This window comes from Gossypium raimondii, chromosome 8 (assembly GCF_025698545.1).
Source record: "Gossypium raimondii isolate GPD5lz chromosome 8, ASM2569854v1, whole genome shotgun sequence".
Taxonomy (NCBI): Eukaryota; Viridiplantae; Streptophyta; class Magnoliopsida; order Malvales; family Malvaceae; genus Gossypium; species Gossypium raimondii.
In genome coordinates this window covers 38,335,819-38,356,377 of record NC_068572.1, presented here as the reverse complement: position 1 = coordinate 38,356,377, position 20,559 = coordinate 38,335,819, and the positions used below count along the sequence as shown (strand labels likewise).

At 32.3% G+C, this 20,559-nt stretch overlaps 1 protein-coding gene across 2 annotated transcripts; it reads left to right on the top strand.

Annotated features, from left to right (window-relative positions):
- Window positions 1–4,909: 4,909 nt before the first annotated feature.
- On the top strand, window positions 4,910–7,309 carry LOC105791376 (aluminum-activated malate transporter 9). Of its 2 annotated transcripts, none has more exons than XM_012619423.2 (6): window positions 4,910–5,335; window positions 5,425–5,496; window positions 5,693–5,962; window positions 6,061–6,200; window positions 6,294–6,440; window positions 6,533–7,309. In XM_012619423.2, the coding sequence occupies exons 1-6, from the start codon at window positions 5,044–5,046 to the stop codon at window positions 7,136–7,138; spliced, it is 1,527 nt and encodes a 508-aa protein (XP_012474877.1). In that variant the 5' UTR covers window positions 4,910–5,043; the 3' UTR covers window positions 7,139–7,309. The 2 variants fall into 2 exon arrangements, with proteins under 2 accessions (XP_012474877.1, XP_012474876.1); XM_012619422.2 differs by having other exon boundaries at window positions 4,915–5,335; window positions 5,425–5,565.
- The last annotated feature ends 13,250 nt before the right edge of the window (window positions 7,310–20,559 follow it).

Here is a 20,559-nt window from a genome sequence, read left to right as displayed (position 1 = left end):
AGGTTGCTGTTTCGGGAAAAAATTGTTTATGGGTTGTTTATACAGAACAGATGTTTATGAGTTGCTGTGGGTTAAAATTTGAAAGATGAGAATAAATTAACAAACAAACTAAACAGAAAAACTTACACAGCGATGCAGCAAAGGAGTGTCGACGGTCATGCGGCAAAGGAGTGTTGACGGCAATGCGACAGAGGAGTGTTGACGGCGATGTGACAGAGGAGTGTCAACGGCGATGCAGTATAGGGGACAGTCGACGGCGATGAAGTAGACGGTCGGGGAAAATCTAAGGGATTTGGGGAGTTTTGATTTGGGGAAAAAATTAAGGGATTCGGGGAAATTTTTAGGGGAAAAACATAAGGGATTTCGTGGATATGATTTGGGGATAAAACTAAACAAAGCAAAATGACGCCGTTTTGTTTAAAATAAAATGATTAAAACGCCGCTATTGCTTACCTTTTGCAGCATTTTTCTCATAAATGCCGCTACTGCTTGACTTTTTGCGGCGTTTTCCTCATAAACGCCACTACTGCTTGACCTTTTGCGGCGTTTTTCTCATAAATGCCGCTACTACTTTACCTATTGCGGCATTTTTCCATTAGCGCCACTAATGTATAATATTTGCGGCATTTTTCATCTAAACGCCACTAAAAACGCCGCTAAAACCTTAATTTCCTATAGTGTAAAGCTGACGAGTTTATATCTCAATCTTTTATTGATTGAGTTTGAATTTTTTTTGTAAAAGTTTGTTATTTATGCGCATAATGGTTTAGAGAAATTATTGATTGAGCGCCTCTGATTAATGTCTAAACCATTACTTATGAGAACTAAACTTCCTATTTTAATATGAGATTATGTTGATTTACATGTTGTACGCATCAAGCCAATAAGTTATAAATACTCTCTATTACTTTTGGTTTTTGATTAAGAGCTAAATATTTCTCATCTTTGAATTTTTGTATGTGCGTATATGTTCCAATTGCTCCACCACAATGCACAAAGAAGAGTGAATCCTCAAAGGAAAGTTGGGAATATATATTAATTATATGTCTATTTGTATTATGTTTTGAATGTCTTGGAGATTAAATTATAACATGAATTGTGATTAAAATTTTGATTTGATAGTCTTCCCGACATTAGGGAGAGAGAAATAAGAACTTTTAATTAGTTAGGGGGAGAGTAATTTGAACTAGAAGTTCAATAAGGATAACTCATTACAAGTTAACTGTTAGATATATTTAAAAACTTAATGAGAATAACGAGTTGTTATATACCACCTAATATTTTAATTTGAATCAAAGTCTCAGTAGGATAATCAGTTAGAATAAATAATTGATTGATCGGCTCCAAAGATAAAAATTCTTCTAAATGGTCATATAGTGGAGGCGAGTGCTCTAGAAGACACCCAATACATAACTAATAAGTAAAACACCGGAAGAGATTTAGGTACCTGAAACTGAATATTAAAATAATGAGAATAAATGATCTCAATAAGTTATGTCAATTCGAGAAAATGTCAAACCGAAGAATAAAAGTTGTCAACAATGATTTTGCATGCAATATTATTATTGAAATAATGAAATAAAAGGAAGATCTTGAATAAATCTATTGAGAAATATATATATATACATATATATATATATATGGAATAAATTGATCAAAATAGAAAGACGCAACTCAAGTACAATTAAATTCGTGGAGTTTTTGGACCAGTAGTCCAAATATCTAAATGTATAAAGCCAGTGAGGGTGCAAATGAAGTAGTTTTGCAAAAACAGAACAAAAATATGAAGTTTTTCGCTAAGTACTAACATTGATTATGAAAAGATATAATATTCTTTTGTGGTGGATGCAATAACCTTTAGATATATTCTTTTGACAAATCATAAAAGATTTAACTTGCGTTTAATGGTTATTTTACAACCTTTTATGAACCACTATATAGTAAAGTTTATATTAAAATCCTTAAAAGGATTTAGGATGCTAGAAGCATATTGAAATTCCGGAAATGGTTCATTTATATGAATTGGAATAATTTGAACATATCACGGTAAATAGTAGTTGAAGGAGGATTATAAAATAATCCAAAATACCTATTTGTGTTTTTATAGAAGAATCATAATTAAAGTTTGCTATGATTATTGTTGAAACTCCTAAAGAGATCAAAATATATTTCCTCCAAAGTTTCCCTCACTCATGACTTTCAAAATAAAGGTGATATAAATGCTTAGCAAATAAATTCAAATAGTCATTTGAAAAACTAGTATTCAAGATTGAATAAGTAGGATATGAGAAAGTATGTAATGTTTTCATGAGGGGCAGTAAATATGCGTTGTACTCTTTTTCCCTTAACCGATGTTTTGTCCCATTGGGTTTTCCTTATAAGGTTTTTAATGAGGCAGCATATTATGCGTATTATAGATATGTGTACTATTTTTCCTTCATTAGGATTTTGTTCTCCACAGGGTTTTTATCTTAGTAAGATTTTAACAAGGCACATTATCTACCAATGGACATCCAATGTGGAGTGTTATGAATATCTTATTAAGTGGATGTCCATCAAGATCAAGATAAGTTTTGATGTACTTTAAATTCTAATAGTTATTAGAAGTAGAATTCTACTTCTTATGCTTATAAACAGAGACTTTGAAGAAGCTTTATAAATATTCTAATTGATCAATAAAATACGTTTTCTCTTTTGCTCTATTATTTTTTATTCTTTACTCTCTGTCTATTTATTTTATAACAAAAATATTATATTTTATCTCAAAGATCAAATAGTAAATTTTAATTACACTTATAATTTTTTAAAATTTTAAACAAAAATATTAATTTCATAATTTAACCATTCTATAATCATTATGAAAAAAATGATAAACAAAAGACTATATATACAAAAAAAATCTAAATAAATTATAAAATATTATTAAATAAAGAAATTAAAAAAGAGGGCAAAGGAAGCCTAAATGACCGCCGAAATACTTCTTCAATAGTTGAACCTCCGAAAGAGACTTCCTTTAATAGACGCGTGCCATTTTTGCGTTAATTTGTTTTTTATTATATATAATTACAGATATATGAATGCGGAGAGAGCCGGAGGTGAGAAGATTTTTTCGAATAGAACTAATGATGTTGGTGGTTAAAATGTTTTTTGTTTTAAGTGTGATTTAAGTTTAAGTCGTTCTAGTTATATTGTTGGTAGAGCTTTGTTTTTTTCCTGTTAATTCATAAGAAAAGCTGATTTTATATTTTATATAATATTTATTATTATTTTAATAATTTTACAGTTAAATTTTATTTTATTTTCATATATATTATGCATGTCAAGTTTAACCTAAATTAATTTTTTAAATATTTATTTTATGTACAAAACTTTCAACCATTAAATATATATTAATATAGACAATATTTTAAATCCATATAATAGAAATATTGAATCGATTAAAATTTTACATACATAACAAACATAAATATTTTTATAAATACAGCGGTTGAATTATTAAAATATTAATAATATATAAAATTACAAAAAATATAAAACAAATTTTATATTATGTTTATATTATATGTAAGTAAATCTCTCCTATAAAATATATGATATATTCTAATTTTAAAAGTTGGCTTAAAAAGCAATGCGATTAAATTTTAAAATAGTTATAATTCATTACCTATTAAGTGACTGTAATGGTTAGTTAAACTTCTACTAAGATGTATGATGTACAGTAACTTTGAGATTAAAATATTTCATTCATTTATATTTGAATGCATTAAAAGTGTCTAATTTTAATTAAGAGTCGAAAATAAATTATAAATAATTGTAAATAGTAGATAAAAAGAATATGTTTGCAGAAATTTTAATTTGCGAATTCTAATAAATGTTTTAACGAGTACCAAATAAAAACCACCCAATCAATCAAGTTTAATTGTAATTTCGATAAACAATTTAAAAAAAAAAAGCATTTGGGAAATTAGCAACACCTATGGTGGGAAATCAAATGGGTGAAATAGTGGTGATTGGTGTTTCCAAGTTTCAGAGTATAAATAAAAGGTGAGATTTAAGTTTGCATTGTTCGATCACTGTAGTTGACAGTGGAATATATTCCTCATCTCAAATTCACATTTTGAGTACAGATAGTACCTTGCTCAATTCGTTCGTTTATGGAGAATAACTTTATTATCAGTTAATCAGAAGTCATAAGATTTATGTTTATTCACGTAACGGTATAGCTCTTCATAATGCATTGTCACTGCAAATAAGTAATCAATCCATTCAAGCTACTTTTCTTCAAAGAAAGTATTAGCTGCAATAGAAGCAACCCTACGAGGCAAGGAAAACAACTGTGAAAGAACAATACGTGGCTTAGCGAATACATTCTGAGATATAATAAAGTATATATTACGTAGTCAGATACGAAAAAAAAGAAAGAATTTTATAGTGATATGCTTAAATCACAATAGCAGATGATGGACTGGTGCACACATCTCAACAGTCTTATTCAAGGTATAATAAATTCTGTAATGGAGAAAAGTGAGGCCTTTCTGTTAGCTTTTGTTTAAAATACCCACCAAAATATGCTCTCTTCTTCTAAATAATATCCATAAATTTGCTTATTCTGGAATCATTTGAGAAGACCCTTCGCTTGAAATTTCTTTATTGGCAACCAGATGACAATGATTATAGTGGGTTAAATACCAAAATGAATCAAGCAACCATGAAATGTAAGATTAATCTTAGAAGAGAATAAAGAAAAAAAAAATTCTATCTATAGAAGAAAAATTACCCATTTTCGATTCTAATTCTCCATCATTGCAACATTATTGAGGTTAAGCATCTTTATCCAGAGTTTTTAGCTCCATCTACTCTTCTATTACTATTATACCGTATGATTCCCTTTTCTACATTTTATATCCTGAGTTGGACTCCCTTTAAAAACCTATCATCCCATCCATACACAAATCCATGTGCCTGTAATTCCCAATTTTCTTGGAAAGTAATACTGAACCATTGAGGGCAGGGTTGAGAGAAGTTATATAAATTCAGTGGGGAATGAATGGGAAAAAGGGCAGCGTGGAGATCGATATTCCACCACCTAATAAAGCCAAGCAACCGGAAGATGGCAACAAATCAGGCTTTCAGGGCTTTCCCTGCAAAGCTTGGATATGGAGTGCTTGGGAATTTTGCAAAGACGACGTTGATAGGGTAATATTCTCGTTTAAAGTAGGATTGGCTGTTCTACTTGTTTCATTGCTCATACTTCTACGAGGAGCTTATGAAATTTTTGGTACAAACATCATTTGGTCAATCATCACTGTTGCCATCATGTTTGAATATACAGTTGGTACGTATGTATGTTAATGCAAGACTTAATTTCATGATGAATGAAAATGAGAGGAAATGTATTTTCTTACTGTTGTGAATTTTGTGAAGGGGAAACTTTTAATCGAGGATTCAACCGAGCACTTGGAAGCTTGCTTGCTGCAATATTGGCTATTGCAGTTGGTGAGTTAGCTCAACTTACAGGCCGAATTGCTGAGCCGATAATAATCGGACTTAGCATCTTCCTTATTGGTATATCCTCTAGGCAGTCCAAACTATACGAAATAGACCTTTCCTTTTTATCCATGTACTATTAAAATGAAGGAAAAAGAAAAATCCACGTACTAATTAAAGTGCTGTTTTTGGACATTATGAGCAGGGGCTATTACTTCATTCGTGAAACTATGGCCACCGCTTGTACCTTATGAACATGGTTTCCGGATCATAATCTTCACCTATTGCTTCATAATAGTCTCTGGATATCGAATGGGGAACCCGATCAGAACTTCCATGGATAGGCTGTACTCTATTGCCATTGGAGGTTTTGTGGCAGCTTTCGTGAACGTACTTGTATTTCCTATGTGGGCTGGGGAGCAATTACACGAAGAGCTAGTCAACAGCTTTAACTCATTGGCTGACTCACTTGAAGGTAATTAGCAAATTTGGAAAATCTCTCCCATCCCTTTAAGGAGAAGACTTGAATTGGTCATTAGCCTTGGTGAAAGTTAAAATTGCTAAAACTTTCAGAATGTGTGAAGAAATATTTAGAAGATGAGGAGCTAAATCAAGCTGAATTTTCTGAGAAAGTAATGGATGAGTTCCCAGACGAACCTGCCTACAGAAAATGCCGAACCACATTAAACTCTTCTGCCAAATTGGAGTCCTTGGTAATCTAATTTACTCTGTCTACATTGCATAAATTTTCCTTCGTTTTTCCCTTGACAGTGGTTGATATAATTCTGACTGGTTTCAATCATTAGGCTGACGCATCAAAATGGGAGCCCCCACATGGCCGGTTCCGAAACTTCTTCTATCCATGGTCAGAGTATGTCAAAGTTGGGGCAGTTCTTCGATACTGTGCTTATGAGGTTATGGCACTACATGGAGTTCTTCACTCTGAGATTCAGGTATTTCCCCCTCTTCTCATAATAAGAACTAACCTGCAGGAAAGAATTTCCAAATTCTGGATGGAATTATTATTCTGTTCCTTGGTTTTCAGGCGCCTTACAACCTCCGAATCGCATTCCAGTCAGAGATCCAGGATGCAGCAAACCAGGCAGCAGAGCTAGTGAGAAGCTTGGGCAAGGATATTTGGAACATGAAGCGAAGCCTCAAAACCTCCCTGTTAAACAGGGTTCACAGCTCAACCGAGCGACTCCAGCGTGTCATAGATATGCATTCATACCTGCTCACCCCTCATTATGACCTTCCTGATAACTCTTCTAACCCAGTTCCAAAGCTTTCTCATGTTCTACCAACAACCCCGTACGACTTCCTAGACCAGGACGATGATGTTTGCAGCACAAACCATGAAAAAAGCTCAAATCACTTGACACAAAACTTGACAGAGTCGTACTATGAGATGATGAGGAAACAATCACGAAGGCTGAATTCTTGGCCCTCTAGCGAGGTGGATCCTTTCGAAAAGGGAGGGGGTTTTAGAATAGGCATTTTGCCCCAGATGAGAGCAGTGAAGAGCACCGCAGCATTATCACTTACCACCTTTACTTCGTTGCTCATTGAATTTGTAGTTAGGCTTGATCACCTGGTGGAAGCAGTTGATGAACTTTCAAAGATGGCAAAGTTCAAGCATGAGGATCTATAGAGGGGGAATCTAAACATGTATGCAGAACTCAACTTTCTCTTACCACACCATGCATGAATATACCATTCCAAACGAGGAGAAGAGGGAGAAACTACAGGCAACAAGTTAGACATGACAGCCTTCAGTTTGTAATTACAATGTATGGTGGTAAATGAAAACCAAGTGCTGATAGCCTTCAGTTGCAAGAATCTATAAAGATGCTCTGGACAAAGTCCTAGAACATTTAGAGATGACAGGCAACAAGAAATACTATAATAGATTTAGTTGAACAAAAAAAAAAACCATAAACCCTTCGTTAATTTTATTTAATAAATCCACGCTAATCAAGGTCAAAATATGATTAAAAAGAATTGATTTAGTGTTTGAAAATATATGATATTAAGTTACATATTTTTATTGGAGGCTTAAAAGTGATTTTTAAGATCATCTTAATATAATTTAAACACTAAATGATAATAGACAAAACAAGTTTTTCCCAATTAAATTCTTCTATTAGTCTCTCTACTATGTATAAGTTTTGGGTTTAGTCCCTACACTTTAATTTAGTGAATTTTAGTCCTTTTACTTTTCAAATTTTAAAATTATAATCCTAACCAAATGATAATTATTAAATCATAATCCTTGTACTTGATGTGTAATGCCATGTCAACTTACTATTTTTACATATTACTAACAAAATGCCAAGAAATTGATTTAATGGTTATTGTTTGTGTTAAGACTAAAATTTAAATTTTGAAAAGTATAGGGACTAAGAATGATCCTGTTGGAGAGCATGGACTAAATTGACAACTTTACACATTGTATAGGACTAGAAGCAAGATTTAATCAAATGTATTTAACTACTATCGTTTGGATTAAGACTGAAATTTCAAAATTCAGAAAGTACTAATTTGAAGAGTACAAGGACTAAAATTGACCAAATTGAATTACATGGATTAAATCCACAACTTATACAAAATACAATGAATAGTAGTATTTGACCTTTTCCCATATCTTTTAGACGAGGGACCAATTGTCTAATTGCTGGATTTAAGAAACTAACAATAAACTAAGGAATAGAAATCTTTATCCCCATTGAGGTGCCCCGCCTCCCTGTCCCATTTAACGACATCTTGACTACAACACCCCATACCTGACACAGTCGCTAGGTTCGAGCTATGGGATGCCATATTTATTGTTGGAGCAACTATGATCAAATAAAATTCAATTTAATTATGAATACATACTAATTATTATATTACGCATATAAAATATATTATACAATCATTTTTGGGTCTTATATGAGCTTACGAAAGCTGTTAAGTTGACTTGGGATCGAATATGGACCAAATCGTAAAATTTGCAAACTATTAGGTTTGTAACACCCCTAACCCATCTCCGTCACCAGATTAGGGTTACAAAGTATTACAACACACAGTCAATCAAATGACATCATAAAACCATTCAAATATTAATTTAAATGACAATATTCAAATCTATATTTCATTTATAGCATAAATACATTTACTGACCTTAAATTGAGCTTACGGGGCCTTAGAAATAGTTTGGGATCCACTAGGGACTAATTTGAATCAAAACATAAAATTTTAGAAAAAGTTAAAAATTTTAGAAACAGGGGTCACATAGTCGTGTGGCTCGGGACCATGGTCGAGTGGCCCAACCATGTACAATTCGAAGTAAGGGTCAAATGGCCGTGTTGCAGCCCTTGTGCCAGCTCATGTACAAATAGAACTAGGGTCACACGGTTGTGTCACAGACCGTTTCCCAGATAGTGTAACAACCTATGACCGTGTGTGATAAACCTGCACCAAAATTTAAGAAGACACAGTTGTGTGAGGAGGCCATGTGTTGCACACGGCTATGTGACAGCCCGTGTCCCAAGCTGTGTGCACCTTAAAAAGCTTACAAAACAGACAAATTTTCATCCAAAACTTAGGTTCCAAGTTAAACCAAAGTCAATCATTTCCAAACCTTAAAAACACATTCAAACAAGCTTAAAACATACCAAAACAAACAACTTAAGTTCCTAACCAATGTATCACCATTGACACCACAATTCAATTGCCAAATCAAATTCACATTTCATACCAAACTAGTTTGCACTCGAGTTCACAAGTCCATACTTAAAACACATACCCAACTTATCATTTCATTCTATCCATTCACATTCAATCTTACCATATTTCAAACATTTTCAAGAGGTTTGTACCAACTAGCCAAAAACATAGTTATATGAACATATTCTACCAAAACCAAGGCACAAAGACAAGCAAGGTAATACCAAGTTTAAGCAACTTTACATCTACCTAATATGTAACACATGAAATAAGTATTCAAAATAAATATACAAAATACACCTATTACATGCCATATAACCCAAAAGTTAAACTTGACAAAATCTACCGATAGTTCTATGGATAGTATGACCCTCAGGTTGATCCAATCGCCTGATTCCACAAAACGATATCTACAGAGAAACAAGAAATGACACAAGTAAGCTTCAATAGAGCTTAGCAAGTTCAACGGTTGAAACGATATAACTTATCGTATAAACATATTAATCACATAATATCAGTTAATAAATAATAATCCTGTCAACCACAACCATTCAAGAGGTGAGTCTTTATATTTATACACATATTATATAACCTGATCAATTATACTAAATTAATCAATACCAATTCTCATTTATACATTCAAAAGATCATGTAAACATTTATAAAATTAAATAACGAATCATATAACTATTGAAAACTTGCCTGATGAACAATATAACATATTCGAATACGCGGTTAACCATCCAGAACACACTGGAATGCTCAAACAAGCTAAACCAACTGATAACACACCTAGGCACCAAGTGCCTAGCCCATAGGCTAACATCCCTCTGGAACACACCTAGACATCAAGTGCCAAGCTCGAAGGCTTTACATTTGCCCCTGGTAACACACCAGAATCACTGTAAATATAACACGATAGTCCACAGAAAATGTTGAACTTCAGTATATTTAGTGGATAGTAACAAATCAATAATAATCATCTCATTATAAGTCAAACTCATACGACATGCATTAATAACCTATTGGCATGCCAATTGTATTCTATCATATGTTCATCCGGGCTTGATACAGGTAATCGTATAACATTTCCAATTCAATTTATTTTCTTGCCTTGTATAAATTTGTAACAATTCAAATATATAGGGATATAATTTTGACATATCACAACTTAGAATTCAATATAATATTACAAATTATACCTAATTAAATCGTACGGACTTAACAGGGCTAAACTGCAAAACTAGCAAAACTTCAAGGACAAATCAACAACTTTCCCTTTTCCTCAATTGTCAACTAGTTCTTGATCTATAATGTAATTTATTTCAATTTATTAGCCTTAATATCATATAATATTCAATTAAGTGCATATGATTTCCTATTTATAATTTTTCACATTTTTCCTAAACTTTTACATTTTATATAATTCAATTCCTAAACCCAAAACATTTATCACAAATTCATAAATTTTATGCTAGCAATTTCCATTCATATTGATATAACCCATAATTATTCAAAATTCACAATAACTTCATGTCAAATTTAATATTTCATCAATTCGGTCCTTTAACTAAAAACTAACTAAAATCATATTACAAAATGGTCTTAATCAACAACCAAGATTAATATTCTACCATTAAACTTCAAAAACATACTAAACCCATCAATGAAATCTTCCAAAACATTTAACAGTTTTACAAATTAACCCCCTAGTTAACTAGATTAAGCTAAAATAATCTCAAAAACATAAAATTCATGAAAAACGAATGAAAATACACTTACATGCATGAGAGAGTAGCAAGGCCAAAACTCCAAGGTGCTAAAAATGGTATTTCAGTTTCCAAATTGATGAGTGAAGAAGATGAATTCCATTTTTCTTTTCTTTTTATTATTTTATTAACTTTAATAATTAAATTAACATATATAACATATAAAATACAATAAAAATAAATGTTTACCGTCCACTATAACCTAATATGGTCAAATTACCATTTAAAATCATGTAATAACATTTTCTTATCCATTTGGCCCAAAATAACAATAGTGATTGACTTTTGCACTTTTTTTGTGATTTAGTCCTTTTTACTTAATTAGCTATCTAAACGTCAAAATTACCTAACCAAATTTTAGTACGCTTATATAATCACTCCGTAAATATTTTTATTAAATATTTACGAGCTTGGTTTATAGAAACAAGGTCTCGATACCTCATTTTCTAAAACCATTTAACTTTAGGACAAACCACTTGTACTAACTATATATTCAAATAGAAAAAATTATTAGATAAAAAATATATATAATACTATATTTGACTTGTAAATATTATTATACTTCTAGGGTTCCTCGTCACAATGCAAATCCTTAACTTGATTTTGTTGTGATGTTAAAGTCTTAACGTCGTGACGTGGTCGTTTGATATCGATAGGTCCAAATGGTACCATTTTTAGAAAACTTGTACAAACAATCCATACTTCAAATCAACAATTTTGGCAAGGGACATGTTTAAAATTAGCTCAAATAAGACCATTTCATCGTCATTTTCCTTCAAAAACACCAATTTCATACAATGCCATCAATTACAATCTAATTTATACACATCATGTTATCAACCTATTAGCAATCATACATATATTTCCATCTCAAGTGTCACCAATTAATCATATCAATATAACATACCAAACCTTTACTTTCTATTAACATTAACAAATTCAATTTCATTTCAATTCAAGCCATTTAATGTATCCTATTCCCATTTCCGTATCGAATCTGTTGATTCTCTATATTTTTATATCGGCCCTCTGGGCTAGTATAAACTAATTCACATGGTCTTTCACATGCTATCGTGAAACACATTGCACATATATGTACCTGTAATACCATTATATATTATCAAACCATTGCAAACATCATTTAACCAATTCACATTTTATATCCCGATTTCAAATTTCAAATTAACGTTTAATCCAATGTAATCTTCGTAAAAATGGAATCAAACACGTGGGTGAACCACACCACACCAAGACAACCCTTTTGAGCATAAACTACACCACATTAAGGCACTGAAGTGCAAAGTCCATAGGCATCAAATGTATATACGTATTCAAATACATCCCTCCATCACACCAAGGTCTCTGTAGAGACAAAAAATACTTAGTGATTCATAGTAGATGTTGGATCCTAAAATAACTTATCATAATCTCTATATCATCAACTATCTCGTACACAAGCACGCGTATGACTATTGGTATGCACACTATATCCTAGACTTTTACTTAGTTTACATCGGCATCAACCATCCATATATCATAATCTCATTTCATTTAATTTCATCATCAATTCATATACATAGATATATATAAATATTCAATATCATATAACATAATTGACATGACATATTATATATCAATAATATCACACTCTTTTATACTATATTAGGTTTAGTCCAAATTACCAATATTCAATATTATCAACACTATTCAATCCATATAACTTATTATTATCAAATTCATATTATCACATATTCAACACCATTTTTCCATACCATTTGTATCACCAATTCATAATATAAGACATTTATGAATTTATATCTTACTTATTTTATTTTATTCAATTAGGTCTAATTTCCCAATAATCAATATCATTCTCAATGAATAAATTCATACAACAATTATATACTTACCTTGATACTCAATCATGCAATTAACATGAATATGCATACAAATCTAAATATCTCGAATCATAAAAGTACAAATTGAATCCTCTTGTCACTCGTTGACGACTCTCGCTTTTCATTTCCCTCTCGATTGCTCAGTGTTGTCTTTCGTTACGACTGATAATTCAATAAATAAAACAATATCAAATTTTATTCAATCCACATCCAAATACAAAGCCACACATGTTTTTCATTTTGTTCAATTTAGTCTCTAAACTTGAGATAAGCATATCTTTCGATATTTAGCTTTGGATCAAAATCCAGTTTCATATTCTTTCATTAGGGAACCTATACTTTCCATTCCTAGCATAATTTCATGACAAGTTTTCAATTTATTCAACTTGATAAATATTATTAGATTAAATTTAATATTAAATTTTATTAAATTAATAGAATATTTATCTACATGATAAACATTAAATTAAATTTAATATTAAGATAGTCACTTTAATATTAAATTAATAAAATAATATTAAGATAAGTATTTAATTTAATTTAATATTAAATCAATTATAAAAATATTATTTTTGGAATAGTTAATCTTAACTCAAATTATCTGGTAAAGTCCCCGAAGGAGTGTAATCCTTCCACTTCTCAACCACTGAAGACCCACTGCCGCTGACCATTTGTTGGTCACCGTAATGCCGTCATTGCAGTCGCCAGCATCCCGAGCTGGTTTGGTATGGGCTAGTGATGGCTCAACTGGTTCGGTCCAGCCACCAGTTGGATTGTCTACCCGGTTTTACATATCAAGCACAATTCGACCAATTTTCAGGTATTGGTCTCGGTTTTGGGCTTCCAAGCCCAATTTATGATCTTAGATCCAAATTTCAAGTTCAATTACCCACTGGACCAGTTGTCTGTCTTGAGAATTAATTTCCAAAAATATCATAGTAATTTTAATTAGTTTGATTAATTTAATTTTACTTGATCAAAATTAATTTTCCCAAAAATCACTTAGCTTTTCCAAATATTTTTTCAAGAAAATTATTTAATTAAAATCTCTAGTTGAACAATTCTTATGATCGTCCAATTTAATTCCACATCGAATAAATCGACTCAATTAAATTATTTCCAAAGTCATGGAATTTTCTTCTGATTCAAATACAGTCCGATTGAGCTTTTGTTGAGCTAGCAGAGGGACCAATCAGACATATACAATTAGGATCTAGTAATTGCAATTATATCTAGAAGCATTGTTCCAATAATTCGCAATTACTTAATCATGGAGTCAGTCCACAACAAGTACCATGATTGAAAACTCTTTATTGTATACTCTTTAAGAAAGCAATTCATCCAATTGTTTTATCCAATGACCTTGTCATATGTGTGTTACCCTCATATGATATCCTTGATTCCTTTAAGTTAAATTTGTTCACTCAATACAATCTTATTTTATATTATTGTCACCATTGTGTCTTCTTAATGATTAATATGGTCATTGTCAACAAATGATTGTGATAAATTTCTCATTCAAAAATAAGAAACCCGTGGCCACGTTCCATATTTATCAATCCTCGTAATGCCAATGAGAGAATATAGCTAACTCATTAATTGAGCTATTAATTCCACTGTTGTTAGTAAAACAATGCCATACACAAGTTATTTACGCAACAACCGGCTATCAGCTCAATCATCTTTAGAGCATAAAATTCCACTTATATCAAAGCACATGAGTTACAAACGCATAGTCAGTGACTAACTCAAGATTTAGGTAAATCACACCATGAATGTAACAAGTGAATTAATTCAGAAACAGATTCAAAATTAATTCATCTTTGGTCCAGTCCAATGTATTCATTGACATGTGTCATTCTGCCAATGAATACATCTATGTTTCTACCCATGGAGTCAATTTTTTCGATACCCAAGACTAGTCATCTCCTCAATTGGAATTGTAGACGACACACTAATCCTTCTAAGTGTTTGAATCAAATGTTCACCTTGATTCTTTTACGAGATTATTAACCCATTTAGATTATCTAAGGAAGTAAATTGTCTTTCTTGCAATCTAAACATTATTACAAAGCCAACTTAGACAATAAATAAACTAATTTTTTTTTCACAATTTCGCCATGCATGCAAAATGTGAAAAAAAGAAATACAAAAGACATAACATGAAATGTAAAATTTATTTATTCATCGTTCAATTACATAGAAAACAATTACATGTTTACTACAATATAGACACATTTTCCAAAAATCTCCGACTTGCCATAGTGAAGTAAATGTGTCATGTTTCACATTCTCATATCTTCGATGTGTTTATTAAAACTCCTAGTTACAAAAGTCTTAGCAAATGGATCCACAAGGTTTTCTTTAGAAACTACATTCACCACATCTATAGTTTCTTTGGCTACTGTCTCTCATATCAAATGATACTTCCGATGAATGTGTTTCGTTCTCTTGTGACTTCTCATTTCCTTGGTATTAGCTATTGCAGTACTATTATCAAAATACAATGTTATAGCTTTTTTCATCATAATCACAATACAATGTTATCACAATATAATGTTATTGCTTCTTTCGTTGCCTTAGAAGCAACAACATACTCGACCTCCATAGTAGAGTCAATACTGCAAGTTTGTTTTACACTTATAGCTCCATGGCCTAAGACGAATATATTTCTTGATGTCGATTTCCTCGAATCTTTATAGGTTTGGAAGTTTGAGTTTGTGTATCCTATAGGAGTAAGGTTCTCCCTAGAATACATAAGCATATGATCCCCGGTTCTTTTAAGATACCTTAATATTAGCTTTAGAACTTGCCAATGCTTGAGACCAAGATTTGCCTGATATCGACTAGCCATTCGTACTGCGAAAAAAATATCTAGACATGTGCAAAGCATCGCATACATAAGGTTTCCAGCTGCCGAAGCATATGAAACATTACTCATATGCTCTCTTTCTTTTACTATCTTAGGACAGTCATCTAAAGAAAGATGAAAACCTGATGTGGTTGGTTGAGCGTCTAGCTTCGTATCAGTCATTGCAAAACATGCTAATACCTTATTGATGTATGAAGCTTGTGATAGAGCTATCATTTTATTCTTTTGATCCCTAAGGATTCAAATTTGATCGGCTGTGCGCATGCTCATTAAAACACTAAATTTATGAAACTATTTTTAAAGTTTGGTTTTAATGCAAGTGTATAATGTTAGTTGTAATATTTATAGTGTTACAATGAAACACCAAAGTATTCTAAGGATCGAACCCAAAGGAAGAGGTGATTCAACAATGATTAGCATACACAGTAGAGTCTAAGTGGCCACTAACACGATTTTATAGTACAATAATTCATAAAAGAATATTTTGCAAGAAAATTAAATATTCTACCGTAATGACTAAATTGCAAGAAATGTAAACTAACGAGACTATCCAACAAAATCACTAATGAGGGATGGTTGACTTTGATGTGGTTCACCAAATATTGGGCTAGGGACATAAATCGCTTAAATTACTAAATGACTCCATTTTATCTCTCGATCTCAACTTTCTTGGCTTCGATGAATTAGGTCCAGTTTTTCTCTTGATCTCATGGTTAATCCGGGACTAACGAACGAGTGGGCGACAAGATTACCTTTCGGTTTCACTTTATCTTGATATTCCCTTAAGGGTGTCACTACATAAGTTCTTTCTTCTATTCAAATTAGTCCAATTTGTTAGGCTTTAGTCCTTTATCCAAAGATTTTATTTTATCCACATCTCCATCAACCAACCTCCTTAAAGGTTTAGTTACTCATGCTTAAAGTGAAGAAAATAAACATAACAATGGAAAACAAGGCAACCATGAAAGTAAAGTCTTAGAAAAAATATGAAAGTTGAGATCTTTATGCATGAAACTTAAATAGCATGGAACCAAAAGAATTTAAGAAGAAAATCTAAGGCAAGAAACAAAAAAGGAACAAGCTTTAACAAGTTTAAAGTAAAATAAACTGAAATACATTAAACTATAGCTTAACGAGTCTTGAAAGCAAAGTACATGGATTGAAATGCAAATAAACCTTAGCTATAGTGTTAACTAGCTTAACTAACATAAAGAACAACAAGAACAAAAACTAAATGCGGAAAATAAAGTCTAATCTAAGGTAGAAGAAGAGTAAAACTAAGAAACCTAGAAAAATGCAGAAAAAACTAAAGAAAACATAGAAAAAATTGAACCTAAAACTAAGCTAGAATGTGTCTCTCTCCTCCTCAGCAATTTTTGGCTATTTTGAAAGGTGTTCTAATGACTTTTCGATGCCAAAAATTCCCTACATGGGCCTTGTGTGGTGAGCCGGGTAAACAAAGATTGCCTTTTTTGTCTAAGTTTATCCCACTGACGAAGGTGATATCACGATATCTCGGGCAATATTAAACTTGAGGTCTTCCTTGAACGGTGGATATCGCGATACCCAAAGAGGTTAGTGTGATACCACTGAATGGTCTCCTTGGTCTTCTATATTGTCAGAGGTATCGCGATTCTAGGGGTTGGATATCGCAATACAACCTCTGACACATCCCTATAGTACTCAAACACACGTTAGACCTCTTAATGCAATTATTGGCCAATTTGGATAAAAAAAGATGAGATAAAAAGGATGCGTTTGCACTTATTACCCAAAAATGTTAAAATAACAAAAATAATAGAAAACTATGCTAAAAAATCTATTTTGCTCGAGAAAAAACTCCTTAAGTGTGTCGAAAAAGCCTAATTTTCCAAGTCAATTTGTGGCAGATCAACTCCCCCACACTCAAGTCTTTACTTGTCAACAAGCAAACACACAAAATATGCAAAAATATGACCGTTGGAATAAATTAAACAATTAATTTATATAGTTATACAACATCAAATTTGTACAAGAATTACTTCACATGTAAATTAGGAATGATATCTAGTTAATTTGCCTACTCCTAATGCAAATATTATTACTTCAAGAGTTAAAGTGTTAATAGAGATAGAGGCAATGTATATGTACAAATGTTATTCATCAAAATAAATTATACAAATCACTCATAGATATTTGAAAAGAATTGTTCATGCTCATTCTAACAAATGTAAGGTATATACAAATTAATGTGTCGGTGACTCATTCGGGTCCCAAATGTCTTTTAGGCTTGTAAATTTCTGAGGCTGAGGTGGGTACGGGTTCAAAAAAGGTTCATCTCAAAATAGTTCAAGCACTATGAATAGTATAGCACACGAAATTGTTCTCAATTCCCCCAAAATGTGATTTTTTACCTCACCGTCTTATTTTTCCTTCTCTCACCTTCCTTATCTCTCTAATAATGTGGAAAAGGATAATTGATATTAACTTATTTTTGTGCACGATGATTTTGAGACTATTTTATCATTTCTTTTCTTATTTTTGAGCATTTTTACACTTTGTTTGTTATTTTCTCTCACAATGCTTTTGATCCTCACTTTTCTTTTTTTTTTTCATTTTTTCTTTTCTTTAAGCACTATTTCTAGCGAGAATTATTTACGAGCTAACTCAACCCCTCTTCACTAATCATCGAGTAATTTTTTGTGAGAAGCCTCCATAATTTTCCTACTTAACCCTCGATATCCATGGCCTAATTTTCATTCAATAGTGCGTTACAAAGTTTAAGGACAATGAAGGATTAAGTTTTGAACTCAATTTAGGCTTGAGGTTTCAAACACAAGGGCTCATTAAGAAGGGTCATATAAGGCTCAAATTTGGGAACTAGGGGTAATGTAGGTTTTAAGGTTGTCCTTTAGGCTCAAGGCTATAGAAACAATACCTAAGGTCTTTCCTGGACTAGTTACCTAGCAACAATTATTTAAGCATACATCTATTTAAACGAGCAATTAGCAATTCGAATTATTTATCTACAAGGATCTGTATCTTTTATTCATCCTACTGATTAAATGCTAAAGTTACATATTTTATGTAATTAATTTGGTTAATTTATGAGAATGCACCACTAATTTTGCCATATTTATTGAATTTTGTGCAGGAATGTAATCTGGGGCTAAATAGAAGAAAAAGGAAACAATTGGGGCAAATTGAAGAAAGAAGCAAAGAATGAGTGCCAAAGTAGAATTTTTCCAATATTAATTAGCTGAAAATTGTGTTGACTTAGTGGGGGAGATTATTTTGGGATTTATTTTATTATGGGATATTTTTCCTTAATTTCTTATGACTAGTTGGCTCCTAATTTAGTAAACTCCCTAGTATAAATAGAGCTTGTATTGTTCATTAATTCATCAATCAAAAAACATTTAGCTTTTGTCTTTCAATACATTCTCTCTTTTCTCATGTAGCATTGTTGTTTCTTTAGTTTCCTTTCCTTTAATTTTTAATTTCCAGTAGCTAATCACCAAATCAAGCCATTTGCAATTCCTTTTTCAATTTTTTTCCAAATAGTCAACCACCCCACTTTAATATATTCCAACCCCCATACTCAATCACATCACCCATCTTTTCACCATTTCTACCTTATTTAATTTATCAAACACCAACATGCCCCAAACCTTAGCCAACTAAACCCATTTTCACTTTAGTAGAAATTAGCCTCGTCAAAACCCGTGAGTTACTGAACCCGAGCCATTTAACTCCTAAAATTCCAGTACTTATTACTTCTCGGATTAAGAGTATGATTTTTCAACTCATAAAGTCGATCAACACTAAGTCAAAAAGGCGTCGTTTGATTTAGTGTGGTTAGACGTCAGATTGGAATTCAAAGGAACGTTTCTAATCTTTTTCGTGAACACATTGGCGTGCCAAGTGGAGATTGCTGTTTGGTTCCATCAAGGGAAGTAGTAACCGGATTTAAATGTCCCACGCGATTGAGGGCATTGGTTCAAGCTAGGCTCTTCTAGAACGCAAAGCTGCCAGAGTTCTAAATCACGAACGTTTCGTGGTTGTTCGATCGGTAAGAATTAGTTATTGGACGTTCCATAACTAATTTACACAAGGAAGAGTTGGTGTCCGAGGCGTCCTTGGTAGCTATAGCTAGCTTATTGGAAAAGAGGAGTTCATCCAATTTCGAGGATCGATTCAAAGACGAGGAAAATTCGTGTCTAAATCTGAGCTCATTCTAATTAATTTTCCTTAATATTAAATTCACGGTTTTTATTATTCTGTTTTCAACTTTTACTTCTGATGTTATTTTTCTGTTAATTTCAGGTTTTCAAATTTTTATCCCCCCAAACGTCTTAGGCACGACAGCTGGCCTGACATAAATCTGGTCAAGCGAGCAACAGTTTATAGTAAACCAGTCTCTGAGGGATCGACCCTACTCCCTATACTGCATAATTTACAAACTAAGGTGTAGGTTTATATTGGTGGATTCGACACCCATCAGTTTTGGCGCCGTTGTCGGGGACTGGCAACACTTATAATTGTTTACATCATTTTCATGACTAGATCTTCATCCGGAGATCTCGAATACGACCCGCAGATCGAAAAATCAGCACGAGCACGACGAAAAGAGATAGAAGCTCTTAAACGTGCAAGTAAAGCAGAGGTTGAGATAGGACAAGGGCTCTTAGAAACCGACATTGAAAATTTGAGACAAGCTATTCGTGCAGAGGCAATTTGACGTGGGAAACAAGTCGAAGTGGTTGATCCTGAGACCGAACCACTTCTTGAAACAAAAGAAGTAGAAGACAACCTCGGTGAACCAGAAAGGATGGCGAACCGAACC